General features: G+C 45.6%; 1 protein-coding gene across 2 annotated transcripts in view; it reads right to left on the reverse strand.

Annotated features, from left to right (window-relative positions):
- Positions 1-5,350: 5,350 nt before the first annotated feature.
- Positions 5,351-20,774, reverse strand: part of LARP1B (La ribonucleoprotein domain family member 1B) — a 603,652-nt gene continuing 588,228 nt past the window's right edge. For both annotated transcript variants that reach the window (XM_030191742.1, XM_030191741.1), the window contains one exon: positions 5,351-8,776. In XM_030191742.1, the coding sequence (XP_030047602.1) occupies positions 8,528-8,776 (249 nt within the window). In that variant the 3' untranslated portion in view covers positions 5,351-8,527. The remainder of the gene's footprint in view (positions 8,777-20,774) is intronic.

Raw genomic sequence — 20,774 nt, forward strand, 5'->3', positions numbered from 1 at the left:
AGCTCCGTAGGGAGTGTCTCAACCAAGCTGGACAGTTGACTTATCGAATCCTGCAAGTGTACGCTCGTGAAGAGCTGGTATGAATGGATCTTGGCAGCAAGCATAGTGACCTGATATGTCTTTCTCCCAAAAGAGTCAAGAGTCCTAGCTCCTCTGCCTGAGGGCGCCGAAGCATAGTCTCTAGTACTCTTAGCTCTCTTGAGAGCGGAATCCACCACCATGAAATTGTGGGGTAATTGGGACCTCATCAATCCAGGTTCACCGTGGATCCAGTATTGGGACTCAGCTTTCTTGGGAACCACAGGGCCAGACAGAGTGGCGGACCAGTTTCGCATAAGGACTTCCTTCAGTACCTTATGCAGACTGTCACAGCCTCTTTAGTTGGAAAAGAATAATCCAGGATCTCAAGCATATCAGTCCTGGGCTCATCCTCAACCTCCACAGGGAAGGGAATAGCCATAGCCATTTCCCGAACAAAGGAGGAAAAAGACAGACTCTCTGGTGGAGATAGTCTTCTTTCCAGCGGAGAAGGGTCAGAGGGAATCCCAAAGGACTCATCATAAGTACATAAGTACATAAGTACATAAGTAGTGCCATACTGGGAAAGACCAAAGGTCCATCTAGCCCAGCATCCTGTCACCGACAGTGGCCAATCCAGGTCAAGGGCACCTGGCACGCTCCCCAAACGTAAAAACATTCCAGACAAGTTATACCTAAAAATGCGGAATTTTTCCAAGTCCATTTAATAGCGGTCTATGGACTTGTCCTTTAGGAATCTATCTAACCCCTTTTTAAACTCCGTCAAGCTAACCGCCCGTACCACGTTCTCCGGCAATGAATTCCAGAGTCTAATTACACGTTGGGTGAAGAAAAATTTTCTCCGATTCGTTTTAAATTTACCACACTGTAGCTTCAACTCATGCCCTCTAGTCCTAGTATTTTTGGATAGCGTGAACAGTCGCTTCACATCCACCCGATCCATTCCACTCATTATTTTATACACTTCTATCATATCTCCCCTCAGCCGTCTCTTCTCCAAGCTGAAAAGCCCTAGCCTTTTCAGCCTCTCTTCATAGGAAAGTCGTCCCATCCCCACTATCATTTTCGTCGCCCTTCGCTGTACCTTTTCCAATTCTACTATATCTTTTTTGAGATACGGAGACCAGTACTGAACACAATACTCCAGGTGCGGTCGCACCATGGAGCGATACAACGGCATTATAACATCCGCACACCTGGACTCCATACCCTTCCTAATAACACCCAACATTCTATTCGCTTTCCTAGCCGCAGCAGCACACTGAGCAGAAGGTTTCAGCGTATCATCGACGACGACACCCAGATCCCTTTCTTGATCCGTAACTCCTAACGCGGAACCTTGCAAGACGTAGCTATAATTCGGGTTCCTCTTACCCACATGCATCACTTTGCACTTGTCAACATTGAACTTCATCTGCCACTTGCACGCCCATTCTCCCAGTCTCGCAAGGTCCTCCTGTAATCGTTCACATTCCTCCTGCGACTTGACGACCCTGAATAATTTTGTGTCATCGGCGAATTTAATTACCTCACTAGTTATTCCCATCTCTAGGTCATTTATAAATACATTAAAAAGCAACGGACCCAGCACAGACCCCTGCGGGACCCCACTAACTACCCTCCTCCACTGAGAATACTGGCCACGCAATCCTACTCTCTGCTTCCTATCTTTCAACCAGTTCTTAATCCATAATAATACCCTACCTCCGATTCCATGACTCTGCAATTTCTTCAGGAGTCTTTCGTGCGGCACTTTGTCAAACGCCTTCTGAAAATCCAGATATACAATATCAACCGGCTCCCCATTGTCCACATGTTTGCTTACCCCCTCAAAAAAATGCATTAGATTGGTGAGGCAAGACTTCCCTTCACTAAATCCGTGCTGACTTTGTCTCATCAGTCCATGTTTTTGTATATGCTCTGCAATTTTATTCTTAATAATAGCCTCCACCATCTTGCCCGGCACCGACGTCAGACTCACCGGTCTATAATTTCCCGGATCTCCTCTGGAACCCTTCTTAAAAATCGGAGTAACATTGGCTACCCTCCAGTCTTCCGGTATTACACTCGATTTTAGGGACAGATTGCATATTTCTAACAGTAGCTCCGCAAGTTCATTTTTTAGTTCTATTAATACTCTGGGATGAATACCATCAGGTCCCGGTGATTTACTACTCTTCAGCTTGCTGAACTGACCCATTACATCCTCCAAGGTTACAGAGAATTTGTTTAGTTTCTCCGACTCCCCCGCTTCAAATATTCTTTCCGGCACCGGTGTCCCCCCCAAATCCTCCTCATCAGAAGAGAAGTACCTGGGATCTTCCTCTGATTCCCACGAGCGCTCCTGCTCAGTGTCAGACACAACCTGTGTCAAGGTACTCTGACACTGGACCTGCCTCGACGCCGAGGAACGATGTCCTCTGTGGCGATGTTGAGAAGTCGACACCCGATCCGACTGCGGTGAAGCTCCCTCCATTGACGTTGAAGGGGAATCGACCTGGCCGGCACCGCAGTCGGTGACCTCACCACAGGAGAAGAGCCAAACACCGCTACAGCAGATGGCACAGAAGGCGCAAGCTCCCCTGACACCGAAGCTGATTGTCGCAGTAAGCCTTCCGGAAGTTCTGGAAACAAGGCCTGGATATGCTCGTCGAGAGCTGCGGGAAAACTACTCTTTTTTAAAAATCCTTAAGAAAAAAGAAAATAAAAGTGAAAATCAGTCGCGAAGAGAAGTCCTGTTCCTGGGCCTGACGGAGCGCAGCATAGTAACATAGTAAATGACGGCAGATAAAGACCTATAGGTCCATCCAGTCTGCCCAACAAGATAAACTCATTTTACATGGTATGTGTTACTTTCTATGTATACCCAAGTTTGATTTGTCCTTGCCTTTCTCAGGGCACAGACCATAGAAGTCTGCACAGTACTGTTCTTGTACTAAGTTCTGAAGCTAACATCGAAGCCCCTTAGAATTTACACTCCAGCCCATCCTTATCTATTCAGTCACAATCAGGGCGTAGACTGTAGAAGTCTGCCCAGCTCCTGTTTCCAATTACCGGCGTCACCACCCAATCTCCGCTAAGATTCCACGGAACCATTCCTTCTAAACATGATTCCTTTGTGTTTATCCCACACATAAAAAAGGTCACACACTTGACGTACTTGTACATAAATTTACAACAGACCGAAACTTCATAATAACAGAACATAAATGGTCGGACATTCCATGGTCCGATCACTTCAAACTAAATTTAACCTTACATTGGCTGAAGAAGGGACATCACCAAGTAGAAGAAAAAACAACTTACAATATAAGAAGTCGCATAGATACAAAAACATTTTGGCACTTATTCTACCTATGGTTCAGACCACCTGAGTGGCTTAGAAAAATTCTAAAAAGGATACCGATTTAGCAGGTACAGTTTCTTAATAGCTGAGGGAGGGACAGAAAGGACACACTATAAGAAAGGGAGAGAACTAATCTCTCACATGGTCAGGATTACTATAGCAGTGTACTAGAAAATAAAACTTCTCTGTTGGCCATTGATGTGCAACCCTTATATATATATATAAAACCACCTGCACTTGGTATGAAAAGTGCCCTGGTTATAATACTCTCCTGCACTATTTTTCCAAGTTGCTAGTGTTAAAACTGGGTGCCCCAGAAGAGTTTAACAGATGGCATAGAACTCTTACTAGCTTCCTTCATGTAAGCATTGAGCAAGATGAGTTTTGTGAACATCATAATTCATTGCCAAGAGAAAGAAATGGAATCTAGACAAACTGGATTGTTTGTAATTAAGAGTGCTGTGCCATCTATGTTCCACTCGTCTGGGACAATCAAGCTTCACTACAGTAACTTGGAAAAATAGCGCAAGAGATCATCAAAACCAGGGCACTTTTTTTGTACTAAGTGGATATAATTTAAAGGAAAACAAAGGAGAAGCAGCAACAGCATGTGTGCGTCTCCATCTGCAGATACACACATAACCTGTCAGTCTGGATTAAATTAACAGGATAAGGAATAAGCATTATGCTACGTTACAAAATAAAATTGGAAAGGTCTCATCAGATCTATGTTAGGAGACAGAGAAGGAAAAATAATGAAGAAGTTCTATTATTAACTTCACAGCCAATAAAGTTAAGGCACATATTTCATATCATTTCCTACAAAAAAATCTTCCTCATAAAATATCTTATGCTCTGTGAAAACTATAACATACTACAAAACACAATTTGTGGATACTAAACAGCTCATAATGTATGTAGCCAATTTACTAGAACTGTCTTCTGACCTGGTTGCTTCCTCTTATTCCAACTGGAGTCATAAGCTTGAAGGAACTGGCCTCAGACCAAGCCATGCACCTTCATAGATGCGAAAACACTGCCGCACCTAACCGCAGAGAAAAAAGAACTAAAGAGGCACGCGCGGCAGACAGGAAGTCGTTCGCGCATGCGCGGTTCGTGCTGCCCGCGTGACGGAACTTTCCTGAAAGACTTTCTTTTTTTATTTTGCTTGCGAAATTTGTTTGCCGATTCCTGGGCCGCTGCGAACGATGACCCACATGTGAGAACAAGCAGCCTGCTTGTCCTCGGAGAAATATTTGTAGCTGCCTTTACTGTTTGTTGGTAGCTAATTCTTTTCCTCTTAATTGATTTGGATTCTTATGCTCTGAAGGCATAGTTTTTTTGAATGCTTTGCCCTGAAGTCAACATCTAAATCCCTGACTATTGCAGATTAATGTGTTACCTGTATTCTTTCTCTCTTAATTGATTTGGATTGTTGTGCCCCAAAGGCATAAGTTTTGTATGTTTTGCCCTGAAGTCAATATCTAAATCTCTATTACAGGTTAATGTGTTACCTGTAAATAGGGATGTTTTTGGAGTGGAGGAGTAGCCTAGTGGTTAGTGCCACTGACTTTGATCCTGGGGAACTGGGTTCAATTCCCACTGCAGCTCCTTGTGACTCTGGGTAAGTCACTTAACCCTCCATTGCCCCTGGTAAAAAAATAAGTACCTGAATATATGTAAACCGCTTTGAATGTAGTTGCAAAATACCACAGCAGGTGGTATATCAAGTCCCATTTCCTTTCCCTCGTCCCTTCCTCATAGGTTCATGCCTACTATACCTGAATGTAACTTGCCTTCAGCTACAATTGAAAAATACATGATCGAAATCTAAATAAATATATACATATGTACTGTCTCTTGTGATGTCAGAATTGGCATTCTGTTATAATAAATATCAAAACACAAAGGAGCTTGTAAGAAATTTTAATACATTTTATAAAATTTGTAAAGATGTAACTAGTCTTCACACACTAATGTTAAATATGCATATTCTGAATGAAAAAAAAAGGAAAATCTAAAATCGTTTTTATGCACAATTTTCAATCCAAATAATTTATATTTGCATCATTTTGATGGACAGAAGATGAATTAATCAGTCAGCTATAAGACTTCAGCACATCAAAACAGGCTGTTTATAACAAAGTAGACCATTGGTGTAATCAAGAGTTCACTTACATTCTGTATATTCATACCTGAATTCTGTTTTCTGATGAAAATGACAGAATCCATAACTGAGTTGCGTAGATCTGGGAGGTAGTGAGGCAGAAAACCCAACAGGTTTGCAGCTTAGTTTTCAACTTTTGATGAAATCCAATGCAAGACAAACAGATAAGCATACTTGCTTTTCCACGTTTTGAGATTTAAGGCAGAAATAAACAGATTCAGAAGTAACTTTATTAAGGGCCTCTTATCAAGCCACACCCAAGTGAATGGGCTTTGTCAGCATTGCCGAAACGGGAGCCACTAGCGTGGCTTGATAAAAGAGGCCCTAAGTTTGCAATTGCAGTTACTAATCGAATAAGAGACTTTGGAAGTAGTAGCCCTTAGAAATGAGAAGGAAACCACTGAATTGCTGCAATATACAAAACACACAAATTCTATAAAGATCCTGTTTTTCCTGGAATTACCATCTGTGCATTTTGCATATGAATAGCAAACACTGACCAAAGAGCTATTCACAAAGCTGCCATTGAGTTTAGTATTATATTTTCTATAGGGTTGTCAACTGGATCCAAATTCACCTAACAGGGTTGATCCAGTAATGAGTTTGCCCCACTGCATGCAGGGACTTGTAGTTCTGATTTCTCCATTGCATTCCAAAAGAAAATATGCCTGCAATGGGGTAAGCCCAGGACTGGATCAATTCTGGATTCAGTTGGCAACTTTATTTCTAACTGGTTGAGGAAGGAGAGCTGGATAAATTAGTTTCCATCTTGTAAGCTACAACAAAACCAATAAAAATAAATGCAAAAGTTATCGATGAGGAGAATTGGTGCTGTATATGCCAGTTCTCAACCATACAAAATATATTCCTGGGGAAGTTCTGCGCTATTGTGTAATGCAGAATTTGCACAGAATTTCCCACCTCCACAGACTGTACAAAATTCTGCACTTCCCAGGAAGAATTCAGCACAGGCAATGGCTCAGCCTCCCTCTCTCCCAGCCGTGATTAATGACAATGGCTCGGCCTCCCTCCATCTCGAGATCACTGGCAATGGCTGGCCTCCTACCTGCCAAGATGAAGAGAAGGAGGTACATGCCTGTACATCAGGCCATGTTCTTCTCCTCTGCCATCTTGGTCCTGACCATTTCTTTACACTGCACAGTTGTACGGCGGCCTGTGTGGTTCAAAGGAACAGTCAGGCCCAGGACAACAAAAGAGGAGGATGCAGCCCGATGTGCAGCTGGGTACTTCCTCCTTTTGATCACACCATTGGGGTGAAAAGAACGGTGGATGCTGTTTGTGCCAATGGGGTTTGAGGGGAAGGTAGTTGGAAAAGGGTAAATGCAATTTGTGCCACAAAGAAGGGGCAGTTAGAGAAGGGTAGATGTGTCACAGAAGGGGGCTAGAGGAAGGTGGATGAGGTAGAAGCTAGAGAAAGGTGGATAGTGATCATGCCACGGGTGGGGAGAGTGACGGAAAAAGGTGGATGGTGTTTGTGTGTGCCATGAATGGGGTGGGGGGGAGGACCTGGAGAAAGGATAGGTGGGGCCTTGCTGAGAGTTAGGGAAAGAGGAGGGGTAGTAAATGCTGATGGGTGGGGAGAGTAGAATACAGATATTTGCTGGAAGGTAGAGAACAGGTAAATTGAGAGGGGGTGGTGGCAGGAGGAGAAAAATGGGAGGTATTCATCCTGGGAAAGAGGCAGAGAAAGCTGGGGGCAAAAGTTACCAAGGGGGGTGGGGGGGGGGGGGGGGGCCAGGAATACTAGTTAAGAGCAGGAGAAAGTGGAACCTGAGGAGGGAAATATCTGTGGGGGAGGATTTCATGTCCAGGGTGGCATCAGCCCTTACAATGTGGAAATTCTGCACAAGAAAATTTACAAATACAGGGCTCCTTTTACATAAAAGCACAGCTACCGATTAGCAGCATGCTGAATTCGATGAAGCCCATTCAATTCCCATGGACTTCTTCACATTCAGTGCATGCTAATTGGTAGCGCTGCTTTGTAACAGGAGCCACATTGTGTAGAATTTTCAAACACTATGTGCAGTTTTCAATTTTCTTTTTCTGCAGAATGAACCTAGGAGTAAAAATAATGGTGTCCCTGAGATGTAGACACTTGTTTCAACTGAAATATTATTTTGTCAAAATGAAGGCCCAAGACCCTGAAAGTTCAACAGAAAACTGTAACATCTAAATGCATTCAACACTTCCAAGTCTGCTCTACGTTTCCTCCCAAATAAGCTTATCACATACATCACTTAAGGAAATAAAATGTAAATTAATCCAACTCCATTTACTCACAAGCATAAAACAAATTTTAAAAAAGTATCACTGCTAAATTGAAAATATCAGACCTTTTTATAAATATGTTTTTAATAGCATTTTACCCATCTGTACAATGAACTATAAGCTATATTTCATTCAGTGCAAGACTGGTTTAGTGAATTTAGGACAGTCATTGTACATCAATTCCCCTGTATTCTAACCTTGCTCAAGACTCCTAATAACTGATCAATGTGAAGCCACCTTAACACCACAAAAGCTTGCTCTATATATGTACTCATTCTTTTTTGGATTTGATAAGTATAAATGTTCACTGATAAACAAAGTAGGATATTAGTTTCAGTAAAATATATCTTCAAGACATATGAACTCATAGATAAGGCATCCCAAAGTTTGGGTTGTTTCTGTTCTTTGCATACAACACATGAATGCAGTTTTTGTAAACAATAGTTCCAGGCAAGCAAAACTGAAACCATGGACAAACTTCTAGGATCCCACCGATAATCCCAAGAGTTAGAAAGAAAACCCCATCAGGCCAGATAAAGAAAAATGTTTTGAAACAATCTTGCAACTGCAATCACTGGTTTCGCTTTCTTGTTTAATTGAGCATTCAGAGTTGCCTCCAAAAAGCCTTGAGCTAAAATTCTGATGCAAAGCTTTGATTTCCTGGGCACAAAACATTCGTGAGTCTATTTCTCTGGTATGTCGCCTCCTCTGGGTTTCACGGCAGGGCTGCTATAATCCAAGGACTTCTCTTGTGCAGCATTCGCTTTGGGAAGATTTTCTGGAACCTGAGGCTGAGGCTGTTTGGCAGTAGGGGGTTTAGAAGAATGAATGACCTTAGCAGCAGAGTTTGAGGTATGTCTTCGCTGTCCCCTCTCCTCACCTGCAGAAGTTAAAGAATGCCTTTTTCTTCCAGACTCTTCACTGATGGGGGGCTGCCAATAAAAAGGGAGATTAAAATTCAAGTTAATAGGTTTAGTCTCAGGAAAAAATTTATCTAGAGAATCCTGGAGTGTGCAGGGGGAATATTTGACGACTTTCTGGGAGGGGGGGAATCCGTTTCATTAAAAATGTGTACTATTTTGTTACTATGAAACAAAATAGCACATGCTGAAACAAAATGAAACTCAACAGAATGAAAATGCACTTACCTAAGAAATAAGACCATGAGAGTAGCCATACTGGGTCAGACCAATGGTCCATCTAGCCCAGTATCTTGCTTCTATCAGTGGCCAATCCAGGTCACAAGTACCTAGTAGAAACCCAATAAGTAACAACATTCCATGTTACTGATCCCAGGGCAAGCAGTGGCTTCCCCATGTCTAGCTCGACAGCAGAATATGGAAATTTCCTTCATGAACTTGTCCAAACCTTTCTTAAATCCAGATACGCTAACCACTGTAACCACATCCTCTGGCAACAAGTTCCAGAGCTCATCTATTCTTTGAGTGAAAAAAAAGATTTCCTCCTATTTGTTTTAAAAGTATTTCTATGTAATTTTGTGTCCCCTGGTATTTGTACTTTCTGAAAGAGTGAAAAATCAATTCACTTTTACCCTACACCAATCAGAATTTTTTAGACCTCAATCATATCTCCTCTCAGCTGTCTCTTTTCCAAGCTGAAGAGCCCTAAACTCTTTAGTTTCTTCCTATGAGAGGAGTTCCATCCCCTGTATCATTTTGGTAACTCTTCTTTGAATTTCACTTAAGGTAATGTTGCACCATGGAGTGGAGTGATACAGAGGCATTATAATATTCTTGGGTCTTATTTTGCATCCCTTTCCTAATAATTTCTAGCATCCTGTTTGCTTTTTTCGGCCACTGCGTATTGTCTACAATAACTCCTAGATCTTTTCCTTGAGTGCTGACTCCTAAAGTGGACATAAGTACATAAGATTATAAACTATAGACTCAACAGGGAGTGATCTCCACAGTACCTTAGCAAGATATCTAGAAAAGCGGGAGATTCGATATGTAGAATAATGGCGTATCAAACTATGACATTTATTATTAGACCGCTTTGGTGTTTCTGAGGAAAAAAGGCCTCAAGAAGCCCCCAGCTCTAGTTTAGCTTCAGGAGCAGGACTGCTTCATCATTGGCCAAAAAGACCTCATTATTTTTTTCTTTTACTCTTATGTTTAAGCTTGCTTAGTTCACTTTGTTTAATTATAGCAACTTACAAAGCATAAATTAGCTTAAATCAACTTAACTTGTCTGTTGCTTCTTCTCCTTCGGGTACTTCCTGTTCATCAAGTCCTGACCATGACCTACGATGGCCAGCGTATCGATAACGTGCCTCAGGGTCTAGTGGTCTGCGTTACTTCTAGTAAGAAAAGGAGAAATCTGTTACCAACTGAATTGGTTCTGTCGGGGTCAGCTTAAATGCCCAGCTATAACCTCATACCTCCGCACGGGTGAAACAAAGGAAGACAAGCGTGTTAGAAAATGACTGCTCTTTATAGCCGACCACGTCAGACGCCCTACTTTACTATGAGCCAATCAGTACATTGCACTGCAGGGGTGTGTCTCTTAGTTCTTCTCATTCAATATTATCAACAAATGAACTAGTTAAATCAAAAAAGCTCAGAAGAAGTTCAAAAAACATACAGAAAAAGTTTTAAAAAGTGTTCAAAAGAAGTTTAAAAAAAGTGGCACCATTCTATCCTTCCATTCAATCCTTCTGGAGCTAGTGAGCTTAGCCAAAATATCCAGCGCTGTTCATTTTGCAAAAGTATGCGTTTTCTGTTGTCTCCAATACGATTCAGAGAAATCTCTATCTGCTGTAGCACAAAACACTTAAGTTGGAGAAAAGTATGTTGTAGCAATTCACAGTGACAAGCTAATGGTGAAGTACTTTTCTTTGTTTTAATTGTGCTCTTATGTTCTATCAGACGGACATATAACAGGCGTGTAGTTTGCCCCACATAGATTTTATTGCAAGAGCATACGATACAGTATACAACATGATCCGATCTACAGGTGGTATTTATCTTCAGAGTGTATTCCTTAGCTGTCTGTGGATGTATAAAACGTTCTAATTCTAACATCATAAAACACATGCAGCAATCATTACACTTCCTGTGTCCGTTGTAGGTCTGCGTCTCTCCTATCTGAGCTGGTAGTAGTGAAGGGCATAATAGTTCCTTAAGATTTCTGGAATGACTGTATGCAAATCTTACCCGTGTGTTTTCAAACACTGGTAGGGTTTATAGAATTCCCCAGTGGTCTCTAATGATCTTAAAAACCCTGTTTGCTCCATTTGTATAGCGTAAGATGCAGGTCATAATCCCATTCTCATCTTGATGTGATTTTTCTATCTGGTGTAACAAGTAGTTACGATGATTATATTTTGCCCTCTGATAGGCATATTTAACTACTTTTTTTTGGATATCCTCTCTGCTGCAATCGCTCACTTAAATCCTTAGCTTTGTGTCAGAAATCTTGTTCCTCCGAGCAGAGACGTTGGTAATGTAACATCTGTGAGAATGGCAAGCTGTCTTTTAAGAATTTTGGATGACAGCTGTAGGTTATTCACATCCGTTTCTTTTCGAAAAACAGTCGTCTTAAATGAAGAAACTTCTTTAATTACTTTTACATCTAAGTAATTAATCGTGCTCTTGTCATATTGGCAAGTAAACTTGATGTTCCGATGACATTGGTTTAAGTAATGAACAAAACAATCCAGTGTTGCATTATCAGCTTGCCTAACAGGAACACATCATCTATGAATCCAATCCACAGTTTGACGTGCTTCCAAAAACTACAACAGTATACATACTTCCCTTCAAAGCGTGACATGTAAAGCATTATTTGCCACCGAGGGTGCCATGGTTACGCCCATGGCGACACCAGAAACTTGCTGAAAAATTCTACCATCAAACCGGAAATAGTTCTTCATTGCTACTGCCGCCAGTTTTACTACAAACGAGGTCAGCTCATCTCCATGACGATCTATTAATGACAGCTCAATAATCTCTAGGGCTTCATCCTGAGGAATGGATGTATAGAGAGATACTACATCCAAAATTACTAACGTAAAGTCCTCTAGAGACGTTCTCCATGATTCCAGCAGCTGCATAAATTGCGTTGAATCCCTTATAAATGATTTCTCTAAAGGTACCAATGGCAGGAGCTATGTGTCAATATAGATCGAGAGAGGCTCTAATACCAAGCCTTTTCCCAATACTATAGGACGGCCCGGAGGGTTAACTAAAGTCTTATGTAACTTAGGTAGAGTATAAAAGACTGGAACATTAGGAGTATCTTGATTGAGAAACTGGAATTCTTTTTGTGTGATCAGACTGCTAGCATAGGCAGCTCCCATAAACTGGAATATACAAGTTTTCAAATTTTCGGTAGGATCTACATCTAATGGCATATATTCCAAACTAATGCTGAGTTGATGGTAGATCTCCTCTTCATAGCTTACACGATCTTGCAGTACCACTGCCCCGCCTTTGTCGGCTCTTCGAATGACTAATTGAATATTATTTTTCAACTTGCGTACTGCTTCATGTTCTTGTTTTGACAAGTTATGCCAATTATTAATTTCTATGCATTCCATTCTCTCTAAATCCTTTAGTACTACTTGTTTAAAAATCGAGATTGTAGGATCAGGGGGACACGGAGGAAACCAAGTAGATTTAAGTTTTACTCTGGATATATCTTCAGTATTACTTTCTTGATCTTCAAAATATACTTAAATTGAAGCTTGTGTAAAAATCTTTCCACATCCACCCTGCACTGAAACAGATCATATTGCTGTGATGGTACAAAGGATAATCTTGGCCATCGTAGGTCGTGGTCGGGACTTGATGAACAGGAAGTACCCGAAGGAGAAGAAGCAACAGACAAGCTAAGTTGATTTAAGCTAATTTATGCTTTGTAAGTTGCTATAATTAAACAAAGTGAACTAAGCAAGCTTAAACATTAAGAGTAAAAGAAAACATAAAGAGGTTTTTTTGGCCAATGATGAAGCAGTCCTGCCCCTGAAGCTAAACTAGAGCTGGGGGCTTCTTGAGGCCTTTTTTCCTCAGAAACACCAGAGCGGTCCAATAATAAATGTCATAGTTTGATACACCATTATTCTACATATCGAATCTCCCGCTTTTCTAGATATCCTGCATATGTACATAAGTATTGCCATACTGGGAAAAACCAAAGGCCCATCAAGCCAAGCATCCTGTTTCCAACAGTGGGCAATCCAGATCACAAATACCTGGCAAGATCCTAAAAAAGTACAAAACATTTTATACTGCTTATCCCAGAAATAGTGGATTTTCCCCAAGTCCATTTAATAACGGTCTATGGACTTTTCCTTTAGGAAGCTGTCCAAACCTTTTTAAAACTCCGCTAAGGTAACCGCCTTTACCACATTCTCTGGCAACGAATTCCAGAGTTTAATTACACGTTGAGTGAAGAAAAATGTTCTCCGATTCGTTTTAAATTTACTACATTGTAGCTTCATCGCATGCCCCCTAGTCCTAGTATTTTTGGAAAGCGTGAACAGACGCTTCACATCTACCCGTTCAACTCTACTCATTATTTTATAGACCTCTATCATATCTCACCTCAGCCGCCTTTTCTCCAAGCTGAAGAGCCCTAGCCGCTTTAGCCTTTCCTCATAGGGAAGTTGTCCCATCCCCTTTATCATTTTTGTCGCCCTTCTCTGCACCTTTTCTAATTCCATTATATCTTTTTTGAGATACGGCGACCAGAATTGAACACAATATTCAAGGTGTGGTCACACCATGGAGCGATACAAAGGCATTATAACATCCTCATTTTTGTTTTCCATTCCTTTCCTAATAATACCTAACATTCTATTTGCTTTCTTAGCCGCAGCAGCACACTGAGCAGAAGGTTTCAATGTATCATCAACGACGACACCTAGATCCCTTTCTTGGTCCGTTACTCCTAACGTGGAACCTTGCATGACGTAGCTATAATTCAGGTTCCTCTTTCCTACATGCATCACTTTGCACTTGCTCACATTAAACGTCATCTGCCATTTAGACACCCAGTCTCCCAGTCTCATATGGTCCTCTTGTAACATAGTAACATAGTAGATGACGGCAGAAAAGCCCAATGTAATTTTTCATAATTTTTCATAATCCTCCCGCAATTTAACGACTTTGAATAATTTTGTGTCATCAGCAAATTTAATTACCTCACTAGTTACTCCCATCTCTAGGTCATTTATAAATGTTAAAAAGCAGCGGTCCCAGCACAGACCCCTGGGGAACCCCACTAACTACCCTTCTCCATTGAGAATAATGACCATTTAACCCTACTCTCTGTTTTCTATCTTTTAACCAGTTTTTAATCCACAATAGAACACTACTTCCTATCCCATGACTCTCCAATTTCCTCTGGAGACTTTCATGAGGTACTTTGTCAAACGCCTTCTGAAAATCCAGATACACAATATCAACCGGCTCACCTTTATCCACATATTTACCTTTATTAGCATCAGGTAACTATGATTCGGATTATTCTTCCCAATGTGCATCACTTCACATTTGTCCACGTTAAATTTCATCTGCCATTTGGATGCCCAGCCTTCCAGTTTCCTACTGCAATTTTTCAACAGTCCACATTGTGTTTTAACAACTTTGAATAGTTTTGTGTCATCTGCAAATTTACACACCCTTTTACCAAGCTGCAGCAAAAGGGGGCCAGAACTGCCATTGGCGCATGTTTTACATGTGCGCCAAGGCCCCCTTTTACCACAGCTGGTAAAAGGGAAGTCTCGCTTTCCTATAGGAAATGGACGGACAGCCATTTTGGGGGAGGGAGCCCTTACTGACACCCCTTGAGGTAGTGGTAAGGGCTCCTGCGTTAACCAGACAATAACTAGGCAGCACACGGCACTGCCTGAATACCACCAGGTTCACTCCGGCACTACAAAAATAGATAACTTTTTGTAGCACTGGAAATGAAGGCGCACTAGGGGTTGGAAGTACCGCTGGGCTGCTGCGGTAGCCTGGCGGTACTTCCTGTATAGTGAGCGGTAAGCATTGGGCTTACTGTAACTTAGTAAAAGAAGGTAAAATTATGTATCATACCTGATAATTTTCTTTCCATTAATCATAGCTGATCAATCCATAGACTGGTGGGTTGTGTCCATCTACCAGCAGGTAGAGATAGAGAGCAATCCTTTTGCCTCCCTATATGTGGTCATGTGCTGCCGGAAACTCCTCAGTATGTCGATATCCAAGCTCCATCCGCAGGACTCAGCACTTAGAGAATTACACCCACAAAGGGACACTCTGCCCAGCTCACCACCGCCGAAACGGGGGAGGGGAATTAACCCAGCTCATCCCCACACAAGTGGGGGAGGGGAATCCGTCCAGCTCATCCCCGCGGAGTGGGGGAGGGACACCACCCCGCCGATGCGGGGGGGGGGGGGGGATCTCGCTTATCCAGCAACCGCAACCGCGGGAGGAGCTGACTGACCCTAACACCGCCGAAGCGGGAGGGGTACAAAGCTGCCCTACAGCCGCACGAAGCGGGAGGGAGCGCCGGCAGAATTTATGTCTCAATCCAGCCCCGTAAAACGGAGGGGAGAGGAATGCAGCAGCTCACTGTAACACAAACTCGTCTCAACTCTTGAAGAATCCAATTGAAAAAACTTGAACACGAAGTCCTCCTGAACAGGAACTGAAGACTAAACTTGAACCGGAAATGCAACCAGAGTACAAACAGTACAGATATCTGGGAGGGGCTATGGATTGATCAGCTATGATTAATGGAAAGAAAATTATCAGGTATGATACATAATTTTAACTTCCATATCATCATGCTGATCAATCCATAGACTGGTGGGATGTACCGAAGCAGTACTCACCCAGGGCGGGACATTGAAATCCCTGACCGCAACACTGAAGCTCCAAACCGGGCCTCCGCCCGAGCAGCCACAGTCAAGCGGTAATGCCTGGAGAAGGTATGGGCCGATGCCCAAGTTGCCGCCTTGCATATCTCTTCCAAGGAGACGGACCCGGCCTCTGCCATCGAGGCCGCCTGAGCTCTAGTGGAGTGAGCCTTCAGCTGGATAGGCGGCACCTTCCCCGCGGCCACATAAGCTGCTGCAATGGCTTCCTTGACCCATCTTGCCACTGTAGGCTTAGCAGCCTGCAGACCCTTACGAGGACCTGCAAATAGGACAAACAGATGATCCGATTTCCGGAAATCATTGGTCACTTCCAAGTATCTGATGATGACTCGTCTCACATCCAGATATTTGAGAGCAGAGTATTCCTCTGGGTAGTCCTCCCTACGAAAGGAAGGGAGACAGAGCTGCTGATTCACATGGAAGCGAGAAACAATCTTGGGCAGGAAGGAAGGCACTGTGCGAATAGTCACTCCTGCCTCAGTGAACTGCAGAAAAGGCTCTCGACATGAGAGTGCCTGGAGCTCGGAAACTCTTCTGGCTGAAGTGATAGCCACCAAAAAGACTGCTTTCAACGTCAGGTCTTTCAGAGATGCCCTCGACAAGGGTTCAAAAGGCGGCTTCTGCAAGGCTCTTAGCACCAGGTTGAGATTCCACGCAGGCACCACTGAGTGCAGAGGAGGGCGCAGGTGATTAACTCCCTTGAGAAAACGTACCACATCTGGCTGCGAAGCCAGGGAAGCACCCTTCAGGCAGCCCCTGAAGCAAGCCAGAGCCGCTACCTGGACTTTAAGGGAACTGGGTGACAGGCCTTTCTCCAGACCTTCTTGCAGGAACGCCAACACTGAAGAAATTGGAGCAGTGAAGGGAGAAAGTGAGCCTGCTTCACACCACGCTGCAAAGGTACGCCAAACCCTGGCGTAAGCAGTAGAAGTAGAGCGCTTCCTCGCTCTCAGCATAGTGGCGATCACCTTGTCTGAGAAGCCCTTCTTCCTCAGACGCTGCCGCTCAATAGCCAGGCCGTAAGACCAAAGGGGGAGGGATCCTCCATCACCACGGGACCCTGATGCAACAGGCCCTGCTCCACTGGCAGCCGCTGAGGGTCGTCCACTGAGAGCCTGATCAAGTCCGCATACCAGGGACGTCTGGGCCAGTCCGGACCCACCAGGATTATCCGGCCCGGATGCTTTGCAACCCGGTCTAGTACCCTGCTCAACATGGGCCAGGGCGGGAACACACAGAGAAGCTCCTGTGTCGGCCACTGTTGGAGAAGAGCATCTACTCCCAGAGATCGAGGGTCCCGTCCTCTGCTGAAAAAGCGCGGCACTTGGCAATTGGCCGATGACGCCATCAGATCTAGGCTCGGCTGGCCCCAGCGCTTCGTGATGTCCAAGAACGCCTGAGCCGATAACTGCCACTCTCCGGGATCCAAGGTATGACGACTGAGAAAGTCCGCCTTGACATTCATGACTCCGGCAATGTGGGCCGCTGACAGCTGTTCCAGGTTCGCTTCCGCCCACTGGCATAGATTCATGGCCTCCTTGGCTAGAGGGGCGCTCTTGGTACCTCCCTGGCGGTTGACATAGGCCACAGCCGTGGCATTGTCCGACAGGACCCGTACTGGCCTCAACGCCAGTACCAGGAGGAACTCCAAAAGCGCCAACCGAATGGCTCTGAGTTCCAGGAGGTTGATAGACCACTTTGCCTCTGCAGGAGACCAGAGCCCCTGCGCTGTCCTTCCCAAGCAGTGGGCTCCCCAGCCCGTCAAAGAGGCGTCCGTCGTGACGACAATCCATCCGGGGTCACAAGAGGCATCCCTGCAGACAACTTGTCTGTCTTCAGCCACCAGCTCAGCGCCTTGCGCACTGCTGAGTCCAAGGGAAGGCGCACAGCATAATCCTCCGACACCGGAGTCCAGCGCTGCAGCAGAGAGTGTTGTAGTGGTCTCATATGAGCCCTGGCCCAGGGCACTACTTCCATCGTGGCCGTCATAGAGCCCAACAGCTGCACATAGTCCCAAGCCCGAAGTGGAGAGGCTACTAGGAACTGGTCCACCTGAGCCTGAAGTTTGACAATCCGATTGTCCGGCAGGAACACTCTGCCCACTTGGGTGTCGAATCGAACTCCCAGATACTCCAGGGACTGAGTCGGGCGCAGCTAGCTTTTCTCCCAGTTGATGATCCACCCCAGGGAGCTCAAAAGAGCAATCACCCGGTCCACAGCTTTGCCGCACTCTGCATAAGAGGGGGCTCGGATCAACCACTCGTCCAGATAAGGATGGACTTGTACTCCTTCCTTTCGCAGGAAGGCCACGATGACCACCATTACTTTGGAGAAGGTCCGCGGAGCAGTAGCCAACCCGAACGGGAGGGCTATGAACTGGAAGTGTCGGCCCAGGACTGCAAAACGCAGAAAGCGTTGATGAGGAGGCCAGATGGGAATATGCAAGTACGCTTCCTTGATGTCCAAGGATGCCAGGAACTCCCCTGCCTTCACTGCCGCTATAACAGAGCGGAGAGTCTCCATGCGAAAGTGCCGAACTTTCAAGGCCCGATTGACCCCTTTGAGGTCGAGGATAGGCCGGACAGAACCTCCTTTCTTTGGTACCACAAAGTAAATGGAGTAGCGTCCCTTGCCAAGCTGATTTTCTGGCACCGGAACGACCGCACCCAGGCGTATCAGATTGTCCAAGGTCTGCTGCACTGCCACAGCTTTGACCGGAGACTTGCAGGGAGAGAGTACAAACCCGTCTCTTAAGGGTCGGCAGAACTCTAGCTTGTAGCCGTCTCTGATGACTTCCAGCACCCAAGCGTCTGAAGTTACCCTGGTCCACTCGCCCAGAAACGAGGACAGGCTCCTCCAATCTGCACTGGGCCATGGACCAGGACCCCGTCATTGGGTACGAGACCCTGGGGGAGGACCGGAGGGCGCACCTCCGGGACGGCGGTCTCTGCGAAAGGAATGCTGCTTGGGGGAGAAGTTCCTCTTGAAGGAAGAGGGGGCAGAGGAGCCCGACTTGCCCGGGCGGTACCGACGGGCTTCCTGAAACTGTCCTCTGGAGTTACCGGGGCGAGCACTGGTCCGAGCCCTGACCTCTGGTAACCTCTTGCCCTTAGACATGCCGAGATCAGTCACAATTTTGTCCAGCTCGACCCCAAAGAGCAGCTTGCCTTTAAAAGGCAACTTAGCCAGGCGGGACTTAGAGGCGTGGTCAGCAGACCAATGTTTCAGCCAAAGCCACCGCCGCGCAGAGACTGTCTGAGCCATACCTTTAGCCGAGGCTCTCAAGACATCATACAGCAAGTCTGCCAAATAAGCCAAGCCCGATTCCAGGGCCAGCCAATCAGCCCTCAAGGAAGGATCCGAGGGGGAAGCCCGCTGCACAATCGTCAGGCACGCCCTGGCCACACAGGAGCCGCAAACTGAGGCCTGCAAACTTAAGGCAGCCGCCTCGAAGGATGACCTTAAGGCCGCCTCCAATCTTCTGTCTTGGGCGTCCTTTAGGGCCGTGCCACCTTCCACCGGCAACGCCGTTTTCTTAGTCACCGCAGTGATTAAAGAATCCACGGTAGGCCAAAGAAAGGCCTCCCGTTCACTTTCAGGTAAAGGATAGAGGCGGGACATAGCCCTAGCCACTTTGAGGCTCGCTTCCGGGACATCCCATTGAGCTGAAATTAAGGTGTGCATGGCATCATGCACGTGGAAGGTTCTAGGCGGGCGCTTCGTCCCCAGCATAATGGCGGAGCCAACAGGGGCTGAGGGAGAGACGTCCTCTGGAGAGGAAATCTTCAAAATGCTCATGGCCTGCACTAACAGGTTGGGCAAGTCCTCTGAGCGAAAGATCCGCGCTGCAGAGGGGTCATCCGCTCCATCTGAGCGGGAATCCGTCTCCTCCAAGGAATCCCCAAAGGATCGTTGGGAGAACTCAGATACGCTGCCCTCATCTACATCAGAGGAGACAGAGTCCTCTAAGGCCTGGGAATCCACCCGAGGGCGTTTACTTCTGGGGGCCTCAACCCCTTTATCGGACAAGGGAGCAGGGGCAGCGTTTTGCATAAGGAAGGCCTGATGCAGCAGCAAAATAAACTCAGGGGAGAAACCCCTCCAGACTGTGCACTTCAGCAGCCTGGGCCACAGCCCTAGACGCACCCTCAACCGGCGCTCGCAAGAGCGGGGGAGAAACATGCTGCGCATCCAAGATGGCGTCCGGCGCGACACTCCACGAAGGAGCCGCGTGGGAAGAACGGCGCTTAACTTTAGCCGCTTTTTTGCCGTCGCCCAAATCAAGGGTGGCCATGGCATTAACGTCTCCCAGCTCAAGGGCGGCCCAAGAAGAAGCCGTCCGAGCAGAGTGGCCGGCCAAGATGGTGGAGGCGAGCAGCGGGGATGGGCGTTTATGGCGGGAAAAACCGCCGCACCGGAGGAAGACCCGGGACACTGACCGGCCTCCAAACTGACACCCTACAAGGGCGAATCAGACTTTAAGACCCCCGCATCCCCGCTAGAAGCGCACACGCGGTCCGGGGAGCGATTCTTCGCGACCTCGCCCTCCGACGCCATAGGCCACGTGGAGATCGATCGGGGAACCCTCTGCCCGCTATAAAAAGGTAAAAATTACCTGCTTCTCGCTCAGAGCTGTAACGAACTGGTGTCCCAGTGAGTAGCTGCAATAAACGTTTAAATAAACGTCGAAATAAATGCCCTTAAGGACGTCCAAAAATTTTTTTTTTTTTTAACGGAGCCAGCGGGAGGGGGGAGAAAAGGAGGGACCTGGCGCCACCAGGTTTGCACTTGCTCAAGAAGAGCCCTCAACCCCAGGTACTCAACGCAACCTAAAAATTAGGCTTGGAGACCTAGCCAGAGCTGCTGCTGTGTGTGACCACCACCTGCTGAGATAGAGAACATACTCAGGAGTTTCCGGCAGCACATGACCACATATAGGGAGGCAAAAGGATTGCTCTCTATCTCCACCTGCTGGTAGATGGACACAACCCACCAGTCTATGGACTGATCAGCATGATGATATGGAAGCCCTTAATCAT

Source organism: Microcaecilia unicolor, chromosome 2, assembly GCF_901765095.1.
Source record: "Microcaecilia unicolor chromosome 2, aMicUni1.1, whole genome shotgun sequence".
In the NCBI taxonomy this organism is placed as follows: domain Eukaryota; kingdom Metazoa; phylum Chordata; class Amphibia; order Gymnophiona; family Siphonopidae; genus Microcaecilia; species Microcaecilia unicolor.